At 52.3% G+C, this 17074-nt stretch overlaps 2 protein-coding genes across 2 annotated transcripts in view; both read left to right on the forward strand.

Annotated features, from left to right (window-relative positions):
• The window catches only part of TMEM30A (transmembrane protein 30A), a 30191-nt gene extending 23760 nt beyond the window's left edge, over positions 1-6431 (forward strand). Inside the window, exons 5-7 of the mRNA XM_029047026.2 lie at positions 124-267; positions 628-834; positions 3911-6431. Coding sequence (XP_028902859.1) covers positions 124-267; positions 628-834; positions 3911-4104 — 545 coding nt within the window. The 3' untranslated portion in view covers positions 4105-6431. The remainder of the gene's footprint in view (positions 1-123; positions 268-627; positions 835-3910) is intronic.
• A 3146-nt stretch (positions 6432-9577) lies between these two features.
• Positions 9578-16657, forward strand: LOC100076020 (cytochrome c oxidase subunit 7A2, mitochondrial). Its single transcript, XM_001508123.5, has 4 exons — positions 9578-9695; positions 13520-13609; positions 15145-15229; positions 16458-16657. Exons 1-4 carry the CDS (start codon positions 9678-9680, stop codon positions 16514-16516), a joined length of 252 nt encoding a protein of 83 aa, XP_001508173.1. The 5' UTR covers positions 9578-9677; the 3' UTR covers positions 16517-16657.
• Positions 16658-17074: the final 417 nt, after the last annotated feature.

Genomic DNA, 17074 nt, shown 5'->3' on the forward strand with positions numbered 1-17074 from the left:
CTTAACAAATACCAACATTATTATTATTATTATTATTATGATGTAGCAATCAGATAAGCAGCCCCTTGCATGCTGTGGGCTCTTAGCCATTAATTCGTAATTTCTTCATCGTTTCATTTTTAGATACACTGGAATTGCTGCGCATCGACAATGATACGATGTCTCCTATTCCGTTAAATAAAAGAGGTATTGCGTGGTGGACAGATAAGAATGTGAAATTCAGAAATCCTTCTGGAGCAACACATAACCTGTCAGCCCTTTTCAAAGGTAAACTCCATAATGATCAAAATATAAGGTGTGTCTTTCAAAAAGGGTGAAGATCAAAGAGTTTATCCCACTTTAACTTATAGGACATTGTGGAGGGATTTTTTTGCCTTTTTATAGGGTTAGCTCTTTGACGTGAACAATAAATGTAAAGTACGTAGCCTGCAGGCTCTGCAACGGATTGAAAACGATTTATTAAGTTCACTGGACTTTCTTAGAAACAGAACGTAGAACTTAATCGGCCGGCTTTCGATCGACTTTTAATAGCTAGAAAGGCAAAGGCGAATTTATTTGGTGCTCTAAAACAGTTTGGCCGGAAAATGTTTCCTTACGAGTTCTTTATTTTTAACTCTTATTTTTTAGATACGACGAAGCCCGTCAACTGGCCCAAGCCAGTGTACATGCTGGATCGAGATCCTGACAACAACGGGTTTATCAATGAGGATTTTATCGTGTGGATGCGCACCGCAGCCCTGCCCACTTTTCGTAAGCTCTACCGACTGATCGAGAAGAAGAACGGCTTGCAACCCACGTTACCTGCGGGACAGTACTCTTTGAAAGTCACGTACAGTATCCTTTGATGGTTGCGTTTCGAGGAACGGGGTGGGCCGGGAAATGGAGCCCTTTGCGGCCCCGCGGCGGGAACGTCCACTGACCCGTTTCTCAGGATGCAGGTAGTGAGACGGCATTTTCAATGTTGCGTTCACTGTTTTTTTGTGGTGGTTTTTTAGCGCTTACTGTGTACCAGGCACTCTACGAAGCACTGGGGTAGAGTCAAGATAACCAGGTTAAACACAGTCTCTGTCCCACAATCTTAATCCCCATTTTAAAGATGAGGTAACCGAGGTCCAGAGAAGTGAAGCGACCTGCCTCAGGTCACACGGGGCCTCCCAGACTCTTCCTCTATCCACCAGACCTCGCTGCTTCTCCCGGTAGCGTCTCTCAAGGTGAATAGCGTACGATAAACACTGCTTTCAGGGGGACATTTGGGAACAGGCTGGGAGAAGAATCGACAGGATCCTCTCTGGGTTGGGGCTTCGTACCGGTTGCCCGGACAAATGGTTTCAATCCCACTTTGCAAATTAACTGGTGTCTCTAGGTGAGAGCCGAAGGCAGCGATTGAGTGGAAAAGGACCAGGGATGATGCCGAGAACCACTCTGCCGCTGCTCTCTGTACCGGCCGTTCTCTGGAGGAAGGCTTAGGCCTCCCGGGAAGAACGTTAATTAACCTGCTTTCCGCAGCGACTGTTCAGGCCATCACTGCAGTGGACGAATGATGAACTAGATGGGCTAGCCGTCTCAAAGAGTTGATGCTCTTCCCCAAGGGCCCAGCTGGCCACCAAAGAACACACTTACCTCCTGGGAGAATTGACCTCGTTGTCATTCAAAAGCTCCGGTGTTTTTCTCTTTTAACTGCTTAGCATTTTTGAGATGGTGACTTCCATGTGATTTCCCAGGGCCAGTGTAGGGAGCCAGTCTGATCATTCCGTACCAGGAGGGAGAGAAATTCTCAAGAGAACAGAGTTAACCAAATAAAACGTCTTGTGAATCATCAGAATACCTTTTTTAAAAAAAATGAAAAATCATTTCTTTTAAATAGGTAATTGCGTTTGCTTTATTGGTTCCAAGTGGATTATTAAATCCCAGTCTATAGGGAAAAATAAGGGAACATGTACACAAAAGGGCACCAGCGTGCAATTATAAATGAAAAAAGTTCTTTACTTCGAAGCAGTAACCTTGACGTTGAAGCTTTTATTTTATATATTCAGATGTTGCTTTAGGCCATGACATAATGTCATTTTACTTAGAGACCAGTAAAGATTAGAAGTTTTCTGCTATCTGGTTCTTGTAAAGTGAAGAGGAACTGTATTTTCAGTAGATCAGTCCGTGGTATTTATTGAGCGCTTACCATGTGCAGAGCACTGTATTAAGCGCTTGAGAGGGTACAGTAGAGGAGGGAGACATGATTCCTACCCACAAGGAGCTTTCTGTCTAGAGGGGGAGACAGACATTAAAATAAATCACAGATAGGGAAATGACAGAGTTTAAGGATTTGTACCTAAGTGCCGTGAGGCTGGGTGTGAATTGAGTATCAAGTGCTTAAGGGGTACAGATTCATTCGGTCGTATTTACTGAGCGCTTACTGTGTGCAGAGCACTGTACTAAGCGCTTGGAAAGTACAGTTCGGCAACAGATAGAGACGATCCCTACCCACCAACGGGCTCCCAGTCTAGAAGGGGGAGACAGACGACAAAACAAAACAAGTAGATAAGCATCAACACCATCAAAATAGATCAATAGAACCACAGATAAATGCACATCATCAATAAAATAAATAGAGCGGTAGATACGTACAAATATATACAAGTGCTGTGAGGAGGGAAAGGGGGTAGAGCAGAGGGAGGGAGTAGGAGCGATGGGGAGGGGAAATCCAAGTTCACAGAGGAAGAGGGAAATCCAAGTCCAAAGAGGAAGCAGAAGGGAGGGACAGTAGGAGGAGGATATGAAAGGTGAGTCAGGGAAGGCTTCTTGGAGGAGAGGGGATTGAGTAGGGTTTCAGAGGTGGGGAGAGTGGCGATACGTTGGTTGTGTGAAGCAGGAGTGAGCCTTGCCAGAAGCCTTTGGAAAACACAAGTATATTCTGCCCACTGGCTCCCTTCTAGCCATAAGTTTTCTGAGGAAATCCAGCAAATGAGTGAGGCGCTCTTCCCTTCCAGACGCCTGTGTGTTTAAGTAGTGACTAGGCTTAAAATAATAATGAGTCAAGCCTGGCACGCACAGTCTAAGAGGGAGGGAGAAGAGGCATTTAATCCCCATTTTACAGATGAGATAAATGAAGCATAGAGAAGGTAAGTGACTTAGCGCAGGTCATAGAACAGGCAAGTGGCAGAACCGGAATTAGAACCTATACTTGCCTTTCTTGTCAGTTTACCAGGAAGAGCAGTGAGCCTCCCCGGTCTGATTCTTAAACTCTGGTGTTTGGTCAGGACGATCCACCCTATCGCAAAGCAAGAACGCCGAGAACGTGGATCCTTAATACGCCGTCCGTCTCGGCTCCTGACAAATGCTCGCTTTTCCAATAGCCCCTCGTATTTGCTCTCGGGAGGCAACCCATCCGTCGTATTTATCGAGCGCTCACTCTGGTCGGAGCGCTGTATTGAGCGCTTGGGCGAGTGGACGCTCTAGCGGACACCGTCTCTAAGGCAGATACTGAAGTAAATTGCAGGTAGGGGAAATTCCCGAGGATAGAGAAGTACACAAGCGCTGTGGGGTGAGCAGTTGAGGGACCAGGTCTCGAGTGTACAAGTGACACAATAGGAAGGGAAGGAGGGTGGGAGGTTAGTCGTGGAAGGCTTCTTGGAGGAGATGGGATTTTCACAGGGCTTTGAGGATGGGGGAGTCGCGGGGCGGGGGCTCAGTTGGACGTGGAGGAGGGAACCCCCCGGGCCGGGGAGAGAGCTTGAGCAAGAGGTTTTCGGCGAGAGAAGAACGAAGCCCAGTGAGTAAGTCTACAAGTCATGGCCGTGGCGATCGGTGAGTCCGCCGGTTAAGTAGAAGCCAGCGGGACGTGCGAGGGGTTCTCGAGTGAGGTTTTAATGGGACGACGTCTCGCGTTTGAAAAGCAGCCTTCCTATACCCTCCCCAGATTACCCCGTCCATAGTTTCGACGGCCGAAAGAGGATGATCCTGAGTACCGTGTCGTGGATGGGAGGAAAGAATCCGTTTTTGGGAATTGCGTACATCACAGTCGGATCCATCTGCTTCTTCTTGGGCGTGGTGCTGCTCGTCATTCATCACAAATACGGGAACAGAAATAATAGCGCCGACATTCCCAATTGATTTTTCTCTTCTGAAACCAAATCTACTGCATGTGCATCAAGGCCAGTCCAAACCCAACCTAGCTCCCGAACACTAAACACCCGGGTTGTGTGTCATCTCCGGCCACGTAGCTTTTTCCTGAAGCCCCGCGGCCCCTGGCTTCCCTTCCTGAGGATGTGACTTGTGAAAATATGGCAGCAACGTAAACGGAAAGCGGCTCCATCGATCATCTCGACACTGAGCCTGCTGAAATGGCTTTCTAATGTGGCCCCGTGGTGCATATATAAACCCCCCCCCTCCCTCTCTCCCCCCGGTAATGTATCTGCTGCTTGAGTGTTTGTGCTCCGTCGGTAATCATCTAATCCCTGTCCGGTGTTGTGTACGTAGAAGGTGTCGGAGAAAGAGGAGGGGAGCAGAAGGTTTGAAAACCGGACCCGTTAGCCTTTCAGGATCGAGAAGGCCGGGGGAAGCCGGAGAAGGCCCGAGGCTAAACAGACCACTCCCCACCTTTCACGCGTCGTGTTCGTAGGCGTAAAGGTGGCCGGGGCATTCACCTGGTACGACGAGTGCCCCGGTCAAGCCCGGTTCGGACTTGAAAAAGGACTCGTTCACTGTCGGTCGCGTAGGAAATCCCGAAGGGCAAATACCCGCACGGGGGTCGGCGTGGCAGTAACTTCCTCCGGCCAGGAAGGTGAGTTGTCGTTTCCATTTGGATCCCGTTGCGGTGGCCGCTAGCCCGGCTCACTCTAAATGAGGCCCCATGGCCCCCGAGCCTGAGCTTCACCGAGAGAAGAGCCGTCAACACGGGTCGAGAGAGCGGGACCGCTCCAAGCCCTGCCTTTAGAGAGAGTCCAGGGCTCGTGGCTGCAAGGAAATTCAGTACCGTTGCCCAGGCGGGGAGCTCCAAGCTGTCACCTCGCTACAGAGTGCTCCAGTTAGGTCCTGGAGCCGGTAAGGTTACAACCCGAGTTCGGATCCTCCCTTGAGGACAGTGACCTGAGTTTGACCTGAAAAGCTTATTTACACCTGCTGGGTATGGGCCAAGCCACCGGCAGGTGTCATCTGCAGTTCCATCCCAGTTGCTTTCACTGGTCTTTCTGGGACCGGAGCTCCTTAAAAAACAAAGTTAAACAACACAAAAAATCCCCCATTCGACTCTGGGGATTCTAGACTAAGCGTCTGATCAAATCGGTAGATGTCATGGGGATTATTTGAATCCGGATATTCAATGTCGAATAAATGGCGGAACCTGTTGCTACGGAACTTGTACTCGAAGCGAATGTTAAATTAACTTTTCTGCGTGCATGAAAGTGCATGTTTTAAATTGCTTTCAAATTGCTTATGTTTTTGTTGATTGAAATTACCCTCCAAAATAGGTAGAGTAATAACCCAAAAGGTGTCTATTGAAAATATGTACTCGCTTATCGTATGGTTATCTTTTAACTCTAAAATCTGGGTATCGGGTCTATTTTGATTAGCTATTGGTTCAGTTTTAAAATGTAACAGTGAAGGGTTTAATGTGCCACACATCTTCTTGCTTCATGAACATACCCGTGTACGTGTATGTGTGTGTGTGTGTCTACCATGACAGGACCGTGTGGTGCAAAGGTGACTGTTCAGCTGGGAAGAAGATGGCTTGCAAGGGCCCTGAGATGGGATTAGCACAGAGGTGATGTGTTTTTCTAGGCTCGGCGTCATTTGGTCATTTTTCCAGGCTTGGAATCCTTTGAGACTCCTAACGAGGCTTTCACTGTTCCATCTCACACGCTAGATGGGGGGAATGAGGAGGGAGGAAGGTGGGGTGATGAGGCCCCTCGGGATCCTTTTCCAAGAGCACTCCTTGGTGACGATATTGTCACGGTATTAGGACCCGGGCCCCGCCTCTCCGTGCTTGAATCTGGCCTGTGCTGCCTAAAAAGGGGGTGACTTTTGCAGAGCCTGCACCCCAAAACAGGGCAGGGGAGAGCTCCCCGCCTTCTAAGTTTTATGCCGGTCTTTGGTGTCCCCCCGATGGTCTGTACGACTTGCAAAGAATCTCATCGAGTGTCTTGGATGGTAGAGAGTTCACCAATCCAGTAAGCTAATTGTGGGTTAATGTGCAGAAAGTATCTCGAAGGGTGAAAGACTTGCCCCGAAACAGTCAGAGCCGGGAAATGACACAGAAATGATAAAGCAGTTTTAAATGTTTCAGCGACAACTACTCGGAGGATCATCTGACCGATACGAGTCGAGTCGAAATATATATAATTTGTTTATTGGGGTAGTGAAAAGCCTCTTTGTACCCTTGGTTATATGAAGAGATTCATTTTTTGTTCTGTTACGGCTTAATAAAAGTGAACTGAATTTGTTCTGCTCTGGTGATTATGTAAAAGTATTTAGGCTACACTCGGGCAGGGCGATGACGGAAAGAAAAAATTGGTGTCATCTTTAACACACAAAAGGTAGAACATAGTTCAGAGTCAACCACAGAGGTAGATGGAATGGGTAAATATCCCGCAATTGAGTGAAATCCGTTCTGTGCTATTGTGCCAAATTCCTACAGAGCCTTTCACAAAGCAATATGCCAATCGTTATTTGTGGAAAAACAGCATGTGGCTTGTTAGGCTTTAGAAAAAAGAAACTTCTCATTTGTCCTATGTAGCCATGAACAATGGATGGTCTGGTTTGGATTTTTAAGTACACAGTGTAAAGCGAGCCTCTAATATTACTCTGGTTATTGTTTTTCTGTTTCCCTGTCACGAGAAAGAAGCGAAGCACACACTCGGCAGGGAATTCAGGGCCTGCCTCGGTCTCCTTTCCGCCTGCCCATTTCCTTTCTTCATCCGTTGCTGTCCCTGGCCTTTCTCACCTTCTGTTCTGAGCCCCTTCTTTCCTTATTCCAGCCCAGGGATCTGCAAGCTTTAATTTTATTTTCTCAGGAGCCAAATAAAGTGCAAACCTGGTGCAGTTGGGGTGTCAAGCAGTACTCTTAGGGGGAGAAGCAGGGGAGGGAGCTTCTGGAGATGGGGGACAGGTGAGTTCTGACTCCAAAAGGCTGCCCCTTTGATATGAGAATCCTTGCCGCGGCAGGGAGCGTTCCGGTGTCACGTTAGCAGTGTGTCCGTTTATCGTTCTGTTGTGCTCTCCCGAGCGCTTAGTACAATGCCCTGCACACAGTAAGCGCTCAATAAATGCAACTGAATGAATGGGGAGGACTCTCCCTGCAACCCAGATAAGTCCATGCCTTCGGGCTGTTTTCCACCAGGTCCTTTTCCCCCCACTCCATCACCCTTTCCTGGCAGAGTCTCTTGGTTTGCCCCCTCAACCCATCAGTGGCATTTACTGAGGCCTTACTGTGTGTAAGCTCGTCCTCTAGACTAAGCTTGTTGTGAGCGGGGAGCGTGTCCGCTAAGTCCGTTGTATTATCCTCTCCCAAGCTGTCAGTACAGTGCACGTAGTAAGCACTTTTTCATTCATTCAGTTGTATTTATTGAGGGTTTACTGAGTGCAGAGCACTGTACTAAGCATTTGATTGATCTCGATCGATCAAATAGGATTGATGTTTGGAGGATCCAATACCATGGAGAAGGTAGACCTGGAGTTCACAGTCTAGCTCTGAAAAGCTACCGCGCCGGGGAAGCAGGGAGGTAGAGCCCACGTTCTGGCTCCTGGTGCAATTTAATAATAATATTGTTGGTATTTGTTAAGCGCTTACTATGTGCCGAGCACCGTTCTAAGCGCTGGGGTAGACATAGGGGAATCAGGTTGTCCCACATGGGGCTCACAGTCTTAATCCCCATTTTACAGGTGAGGTAACTGAGGCCCAGAGAAGTGAAGTGACTTGCCCACGGTCACACAGCTGACAAGTGGCGGAGCCGGGATTCGAACTCATGACCTCTGACTCCAAAGCCCGTGCTCTTTCCACTGAGCCACGCTGCTTCTCTGATTTAGGGCCCACTTAAGTGGCAGCAGGACAAGCTGGGCAAGGAAGGGGGCAAGAACACTGGGTTAGGACCGGCGAGGAGGGGGAGCAGGAGAGAACTAAACTTCCATCTCCTTGTTTTCTTTCTCCTCCGGTGTAGCTACCAGCACAACCGCTAACTTCTTTAATAGTAATGGTAGTAATCCCAAACTGGAGTGGTTACAAGATAATGAAGTTGGACGGAGTCCCTATTGCCCAAGTTTACAGTTTGAGGGAATAGGTATTTAATCCCCGTCCTGCAGATGTGGAAACTGAGGCCCAGAGAAGTGACTTGCCTGAAGTCACACAGCAGGCAAGCTGTTCGCTGTACTTATGATGATGATGACGGTATTTAAGTGCTTACCATGCGTCAAGCCCTGTTCGAAGCGCTGGGTTAGATAGGAGCTAATCAGATTGGACACGTGGGGCTGACAATCCCCATTTTCTAGAATCTATAGATAAGGGAACCGAGGCCCAGAAAAATGGAACCACTTGCCCGAGGTCCCGCAAGTGGCGGAGCCGGGATTAGAACCCAGGTCCTCTTAATAATTATGGTATTTAAGTGATGGCTATGTGCCAAGCGCTGTTCTAAGCCCTGGGGTAATCAGGTGGGATACAGTGTTGGGGCCCACACTCTTAATCCCCTTAATAAGGTAATCAGGTTGGATACATTTTCTGTCTCAAATAGGCCCCACACTCTTAATCCCCATTCTACAGATGAGGTAACTGAGGCCCAGAGAAGTGAAGTGACTTCCCCAAGGTCACACTGCAGACAAGTGGAAAAGTTCAGGATTGGAACCCAGGTCCTCCTGACTCCCAGGCCCGTGCTCTTGCCACAGGGCCACTCAGCTTCTCTGTTGCCTCGTTCACCTCCCCTGGTGACCCTGCTAATAATAAATACTATCATAATAATTATTATTATTATTGCTCCACCCCCTAAATCGGGTTGGCTTTGCCCCCGCGGGGCTGCGATCCCTCCCACGACGGCGCAGGGCGGGCTGCGGGCTGATTGATTGACGTCCGGCGAGCGCCCCACCCGCGGCGCCTGCGCAAAGGAAACCTCGGCGCCCAACCCCTCTAAGGGCAACCTTCGGCGCATGCGCAAAGGAGACTTCGACGCCCGCTCCCCTCTAAGGGCAAGCAGCGGCGCATGCGCGAAGGAGCCTCCCGGCGGACAACCCGCAGCGCATGCGCAATGGAGCCCGAAGCGGCCCCTCCCCAGCCGGCAACCCGCGGCGCATGCGCAAAGGATCCCGAAGCGCCCGCCCCTCCACAGGCAACCCACAGCGCATGCGCAAAGGAGCCCGAAGCGGCCCCCAGCCGGCAATCCGCGGCGCATGCGCAGAGGAGCCCGAAGCGCCCGCCCCTCCGCAGGCGACCCACGGCGCATGCGCAGAGGAGCCCGAAGCGCCCGCCCCTCCACAGGCGACCCACAGCGCGTGCGCAATAGAGCCCGAAGCGCCCTCCCGGCGGGCAACCCGCGGCGCGTGCGCAAAGGAGTCCTTCGACGCCCGCTCCCCGCTAAGGGCAAGCAGCGGCGCATGCGCCAAGGAGGGCGCGGCGGCGGGATCCACTTCCGGTTCCGGTAGGTGCGGCCGGTGTCCTTGGGCGGGAGACGACGGTCGCGACGCTCGGTCCCGTGAGGAGAGCAGACATGCTGCGGAACTTGCTGGTGAGGGGGGCCGCCGCCATCATCATCTTCCTCCTGCCCTTTGTGAAGCGCTTACTATGTGCTAGGGACTCTGCTGAGCGCTGGGGCCGGGGCCAGGCCATTCATTCATGCAATCCTATTTATTGAGCGCTTCCTGTGCGCAGGGCACTGTGCTAAGCGTCTGGGAGAATGCATTTCGTTCATTCAATCGTAGTTATTGCGCGCTTCCTGGTGTGCAGAGCACTGTGCTAAGCATTTGGGAGAGCATCATTCATTCAGTTCTGTTGAGCACTTCCTGGGTGCAGAACACTGTGCTGAGCGTTTGGGAGAGCACAGTTCATTCATTCACTCGTATTTATTGAGCGCTTCCTTGTGTGCAGAGCACTGTGCTAAGCCTTTGGGAGAGCACAGTTCATTCATTCAGTCGTATTTATTGAGCGCTTTCCTGTGTGCAGAGCACTGTGCTAAGCCTTTGGGAGAGCACAGTTCATTCATTCAGTCGTATTTATTGAGTGCTTCCCTGTGCAGAGCACTGTGCTGAGCCTTTGGGAGAGCACAGTTCATTCATTCAGTCGTATTTATTGAGTGCCTCCCTGTGCAGAGCACTGTGCTAAGCCTTTGGGAGAGCACAGTTCATTCATTCAGTCGTATTTATTGAGCGCTTCCTGTGTGCAGAGCACTGTGCTAAGCCTTTGGGAGAGCACAGTTCATTCAGTCGTATTTATTGAGTGCTTCCCTGTGCAGAGCACTGTGCTAAGCCTTTGGGAGAGCACAGTTCAGTCGTATTTATTGAGCGCTTCCCTGTGCAGAGCACTGTGCTAAGCCTTTGGGAGAGCACAGTTCATTCATTCAGTCGTATTTATTGAGCGCTTCCTTGTGTGCAGAACACTCTCCTAAGCGTTTGGGAGAGCAGCAGTCATTCATTCAGTTGTATTTATTGAGTGCTTCCTGTGAGCAGAGCACTGTGCTGAGCCTTTGGGAGAGCAGCAGTCATTCATTCAGTCGTATTTATTGAGCGCTTCCTGTGTGCAGAGCACTGTGCTGAGCCTTTGGGAGAGCACAGTTCATTCAGTCGTATTTATTGAGCGCTTCCTTGTGTGCAGAGCACTGTGCTGAGCCTTTGGGAGAGCACAGTTCATTCATTCAGTCGTATTTATTGAGCGCTTCCTTGTGTGCAGAACACTCTCCTAAGCGTTTGGGAGAGCAGCAGTCATTCATTCAGTTGTATTTATTGAGTGCTTCCTGTGTGCAGAGCACTGTGCTGAGCCTTGGGGAGAGCACAATTCATTCATTCGGTCGTATTTATTGAGCGCTTCCTTGTGTGCAGAACACTGTCCTGAGCATTTGGGAGAGCACAATTCATTCATTCACTCTTATTTATTGAGCGCTTCTTGTGTGCAGAGCATTGTGCTAAGCGTTTGGGAGAGTACATTTCATTCAGTCGTATTTATTGAACGCTTCCTGTGTGCAGAGCACTGTTCTAAGCATTTGGGAGAGCACAATTCATTCATTCAGTCGTATTTATTGAGGGCTTACTCTGTGCAGAGCACTGTCTTAGGCATTTGGAAGAGCACAATTCATTCAATCGTATTGAGCGCTTCCTGTGTGCAGAGCACTGTGCTAAGCGTTTGGGAGAGCACCATTCATTCATTTGCATTTATTGAGCGCTTCCTGTGTGCAGAGCACTGACCTAAGCCTTCGGGAGAGCACAGTTCACTCATTTGCATTTATTGAGCGCTTCCTGGGTGCCGAGCACTGTCCTAAGCATTTGGGAGAGTACATTTCATTCATTCAGTGGTATTTATTGAGCGCTTACTATGTGCAGAGCACTGTCCTAAGCGCTTGGAATGTAGAATGCGGCAACGGATAGAGACAGTCCCTGCCCGACGACGGGCTCCCAGGGAATTCTCATCCGTTGGATGGTGTTTATTGAGCGCTTCCTGGGTGCAGAGCTTTGTGCTAAGCACTTGGGGGAGAACGGTGCAACAAGCGGGCGCCCACGGCGAATTGACAATTTCCACTTCTCCCCCACACCTTCATTTCTTCCCTCCCTGCTCCCTCTGCCTTCCCACCTTTCCCTCCCTTCTTCCCCGCGCTTATTTTCCTCCCTGACCCCCTTTCCCTGACCCCTCTCCCTCCTCGCTCCTTTGCTTTCGCATGTTCCTTTTTAAAAAGTGGTATTTGTTAAGCGCTAACCACGTACCAAGCGCCGGGGTAGGTACGAGAGAATCAGGTGATGATTAGTTTATATTAACGTCCGTCGCCCCATCTAGACTCTGAGCTCGTTGTGGGCGGGGAGGGGATCGCGTCCGTTTGTTGCACTGTGGCACGCTCCCACGCGCTTAGAACCGTGTAATAATAATAATGTTGCTATTTGTTAAGCGCTTACTACGTGCAGAGCACTGTTCTAAACGCTGGGGTAGATACAGGGTCATCAGGTCGTCCCCCGGGAGGCTCACAGTTAATCCCCATTTTCCAGATGAGGGAACCGGGGCCCAGAGAAGTGGCAGAGCCGGGGTTCGAACCCGTGACCTCCGGCTCCCAAGCCCGGGAATCTTTCCACTGAGCCACGTAAGGGCTCAATAAATTGGATGGAATGAACGAGACGGTCCCCGTCCCCCGTGGGGCCCGCGGTCCTCATCCCCATTTTACAGATGGGGCCGGTGACATACGGAGAAGGGAAGCGACCTGGCCAAGGTGACGCCGCTGACAAGTGGTGGATTGGGGATTTAGAACCCAGGTCCTTAAGTGGTAATGTTGATATTAAGCGCTTACTATGTGCAGAGCACCGCTCTGAGCGCCGGGGTAGATACGGGGTCAGCAGGTTGTCCCCCGTGAGGCTCCCGGTCTTCCTCCCCATTTTCCAGATGAGGGAACTGCGGCCCAGAGAAGTGAAGGGACTGGTCCGCGGTCACACAGCAGACAGGTGGCGGAGCCGGGAGTCGAACCCATGACCTCTGACTCCCAAGCCCGCTCTCTTTCCACTGAGCGCCGCTGCTTCTCTGACCCCGCCGTCCTTTCTTTTTAAGCCCTTCCCCGCCCAACCTTTACCCACGCGGCAGGGAGCGGTGTGACTTGGTGGATAAGGCCTGGGCCTGGGAGCCGGATGTAAAGCAGCGCGGCTCAGTGGAAAGAGCACGGGCTCGGGAGTCGGAGGTCATGAGTTCGAATCCCAGCTCTGCCACTTGTCGGCTGTGTGACTGTGGGCGAGTCACTTCACTTCTCTGTGCCTCAGTGACCTCATCTGTAAAATGGGGATTACCTGTGAGCCTCGCGTGGGACGACCTGATTCCCCCGTATCTCCCCCAGCGCTCAGAGCGGTGCTCGGCACATAGCGAGCGCTTAACAAATACCAACGTTATTATTGTTACCTGGGCCCTAACCCCGGCTCCACCGCCTGCCTGCTGTGTGACCTCGGGCAAGTCACTTGGCTGCTCTTCGCCTCGATTTCCTCACCTGCAGAGTCGGGGGTGGGGGGGTTCAGTGTCTGTTCTCCCTCTTGATTAGACTGTGAGCCCCGCGTAGGGCAGGGATCGTGTCTGGTTAATTTCTATCTAGTGCTTAGAACACATAGTAAGCGCTTAACAAACATCACTCCGAAAACCCTAAAAAAGACCTTTTCTTGATACTTACTCACCCCGGGAATGGGAAATTGGCGCCCTGGTTTTCTCTGCCCCTCCTTTCTCGTACCCGCCCACCTCTAGCCGCCCCCCCCCCGAGAGAATGAAACCTCAGTCCTCTCACAGCAGCAGCTGCCGCTTCTAAGTCTCCAGGGAGTCACCGGGTCGGGGGCGAAGCAGTTTTACGGCAGATAAATCGGGTGACTCCCGGATTTTCTCGCCCAGGCCTTTCGCCAGCTGAGCCAGAGGACCATAAGCACCGGCTCGCGCAGGCAGTTTCAGAACAACGTGCGAGAGAAGCAAAAGCAGTTCCAGGTACCGTACTGGCGAAGCGGGGGCCTGGGGGCGGCGGCAGGCGTGCGGCGGCCCGGGCTGGGGGATGGTGGATGGATAGAGAAGCAGCGTGGCTCGGTGGAAAGCAGCCCGGGCTGGGGAGTCGGAGGTCATGGGTTCGAATCCCCGCTCTGCCACCTGTCAGCTGGGTGACTGTGGGCAAGTCCCTTCACTTCTCTGGGCCTCGGTTCCCTCCTCTGTAAAATGGGGGTGAAGACCGGGAGCCTCACCGGGGGGACCACCCGATGACCCCCCGGATCTCCCCCAGCGCTTAGAACGGTGCTGTAGTGAGCGCTTAACAGATGCCAACATCATTATTATAATTATCAGACCGGGGCGGGGACGGGCCAAGCTTCGCCTCCTTCGGTCTCCCCATCGCCGGGCCGCTGGCTGATCAGTCTGAGGGCCCAGGGGGTTTTAGGCGGTGGCAAGAGGTCGCCGTAGGTGGAATCGTCAGAAGCGGCAGCTCTAGAGCGGGAATCCGGGCAGGGAGTGTGACCGTTTATTGTATCGGACACTCCCGAGCGCTTAGTACAGTGCTCTGCACACGCTTGGCGCTCGATAAGTACAAGTGGAATGAATAAACCCCCGGGTTCTCCCACCCTCAACCACCCTTCCGCCCTACTGTTCCCTCAATGTCTCATTCATTCATTCATTCATTCAATAGTATTTATTGAGCGCTTACTATGCGCAGAGCACCGGACTAAGCGCTTGGGATGAACAAGTCGGCAACAGATGGAGACGGTCCCTGCCGTTTGACGGGCTTACGGTCTCCCCACCATCCCTCCTACTGCAGCGCTGCCTTTGTGGCCCCGATGGCTGCTTTCTCCCCCAGCGGCCAAGATGCCGTCGGCTCTCAGTCCTTTTCCTCTCCTGGCTGGATTAGTAATTACTATTTATTAATCCTTACTATTACTCTTAATAATTAATATTGAGTGGATGAATTAATAATAATGTCGGGATTTGTTAAGCGCCTACTACGGGCACGGCACTGTCCTAAGCACTGGCTTGCGGCTATTGGCCAGACGAGGTCTGGCCGCCCCCGGCGTCTCCGGCCGCTATCAGTTTACGGAGTCGTGTCTCGTCGGACGATCCCTTGGGGTTTGCGTCTCCCCCAGATCCCTCGGGGTGCCCGAGTGTCTTCCAGTTGCGAAGTAACTTCTGTGACCTGCGGAGGTACGCGGTGGGTTAGGGGAATTCGTAAATGTCAGCGCCGTTGCCCTCTCGGCGCTCGTATTTTGATCCCGGGTTAATTCGGGAAGGCAGTGATGTCGAACATCAGAAGAGGCACGGGAAGGTCGAACTTAGTCGGAAAAGCCCGAAATCTGTGATGCGGTCATTGCCTTTAATGTCGGGGAATGGCTTTCGACGCCGAACCCCGGCCATCCGAAGAGATGCCGGACGATCTCATTTAAATTCTCAGCTAACGGATTTGTCTTTTCAGTTTATCGGCGAGGCGGTACCCACCCCGGGCCCGACCGCTAGACTGACGGTGGCCCGTTTGTGTCTTTCTGCAGGAGGACAATGGGATCCCCGTGCACCTCAAAGGCGGCGTGGCCGACGCCCTGCTGTACCGAGCCACGATGGTCCTCACCGTTGGGGGTAAGCGCCGCGCGGCCGGCCGGGGACCGCCCACGCCGACTGGATCCGCGGGGGAGAGGCGACCCCCCCGCCCTCGAGCCCTGACGGATGTGCGGGCGAGGAGGGGCTACCCCTCACCCGAGCCCTCAGTCGAAATGAATTCTTCGGGATTTTCCCCAGTAGAGCCGTGGCTCTGAATCCGGTTCTGTCAGATCACGAGGGGTCCGGTCTCGCAGAACCTCGGGCCGGGGAAAACCCGCCCCGCGGCCTAAAGCGCGACCTAGCCAAAGCGGGTGTGGCGAACGCACCATCATGGAAGAGCTGAGGACCTCTACTTCCCTAGCTGTAAAATGGGGGAGATCGCGTCTCCCTCTTGGGGGGGTGTCGGAGGACGAGCGAGGCCGCCCACGGGGCGGGGGGGGCCTTTGGTGATCGGCACCGTTCAGGTCGGTTGGCCGGGATTCCCCGAGCCCCGACTTAGGGGTCTTAGAGAACAGGTAAAGGAACGGCAGCGGTTCGGGGCCGGAGGAGAGCGACCCAGAGAACGTTAGGCGAGAAAAGGGGCGCGAGGGAGGCCGAAGTCTTTCGACTCGTCTACCCTCCCCAGCTGGGCTCGGCGAGAGACGAACCGACGTCTGTCGGGAGCGGAGCTTTCCCCTGCCTTGGTCCAAACGCAAGATAATCGTCGATGACCTGGGACCCGCGGGATTTCGGGATCTCGCTCCGGGGCACTCGTTGTGATTCAAGCCACTGTGTCACGAGAATCCGTTAGGAATGAGGTTTTCCCAGCCCGCAGTACGGTGCCGGTGCGCTAAATAAATTCCGTTACTGCGACTGTTACGACACGTTCCTCTTTGCCTGCGGTGTAGCTCTCCAGCGCCGTCGAGCTCAAGTCGGTCATTTGTGATGCTCCCGCCTGCAAAGTGGCGTTTCTTTTCCCCCCGCTGTATTTTCATACTTTAAAGCTCCATGGCCTTAAATGGTTCGAACCCACCAACCGTCGGGGTTCACAGATGGGTCTCGCGGGGGGGGGATCGGGAGGGGCCGAGATTTAGAACCGCTAGCTGTAGTTGGGGCAGCACCAAGAGCTATCTTTTCAGCCCCTCATTTTTAATTTAGCTCATTTTTAGTCCCCCAGTTCCGGCGCGGCGTATACCTTGCGGATTTTCTCCCGAGGTCTTGAATTCGCACCCGTACGTCTCCGTGCCGATCGCGTAACTCTATTTTTCTCTCTCTGCCTCCGTTTCAGGAACAATTTATGCTCTGTATCTGCTGGGGGTAGCTTCCATGCCCAAGAAACAGAGCTGAAAGACGTTTACCTCCTGGGAGCCCCATCCCACGCACCTGTCCGGGGATCAATCGTCTGGGAGAATGAGCCGAACTCACGTTTGGGATCAATATTTATTCCTCTGTACCAGCTGAAAATAAAATAAAGCGGGTTTCACCTTGCTCCGTCTCCAGTTTGAGAGTATTCAGGGCGTCGTTTTCGGAGGTGGGGGTGAGGGGTGGAAGGAAGGTGGAAGGAGACCGGGGTCTCTGTCCCCTTTTTGGGAGTTCGGGTCCAGTTGGTAACGAGCTGCTGCTCACTCCTGCTCCGACCAGAGGAACGGTTGGGTTCGTCGAGCAAATGGTCACGGTCTGACAGCGCGGCGTCGTTCTTAGCAGCCCGTACAGAGTGGTCGGCGGCCCTGCCGATGGATGATATTCGAGTGCCTACCCCGTGCAGAGCACTGCACTAAGCCCTGGGTACGTGCGGTAGAGCTAGTCATCGCTGCGGCGTTGAGGATCTTCAGTTTTGATGCCCTTTTGATGAAACACGGTAGCCTCCCCGAGGATGGCCTGGCCACTTGGATTATAATTTTTCTG

This window comes from Ornithorhynchus anatinus, chromosome 19 (assembly GCF_004115215.2).
Source record: "Ornithorhynchus anatinus isolate Pmale09 chromosome 19, mOrnAna1.pri.v4, whole genome shotgun sequence".
Lineage (NCBI taxonomy): Eukaryota > Metazoa > Chordata > Mammalia > Monotremata > Ornithorhynchidae > Ornithorhynchus > Ornithorhynchus anatinus.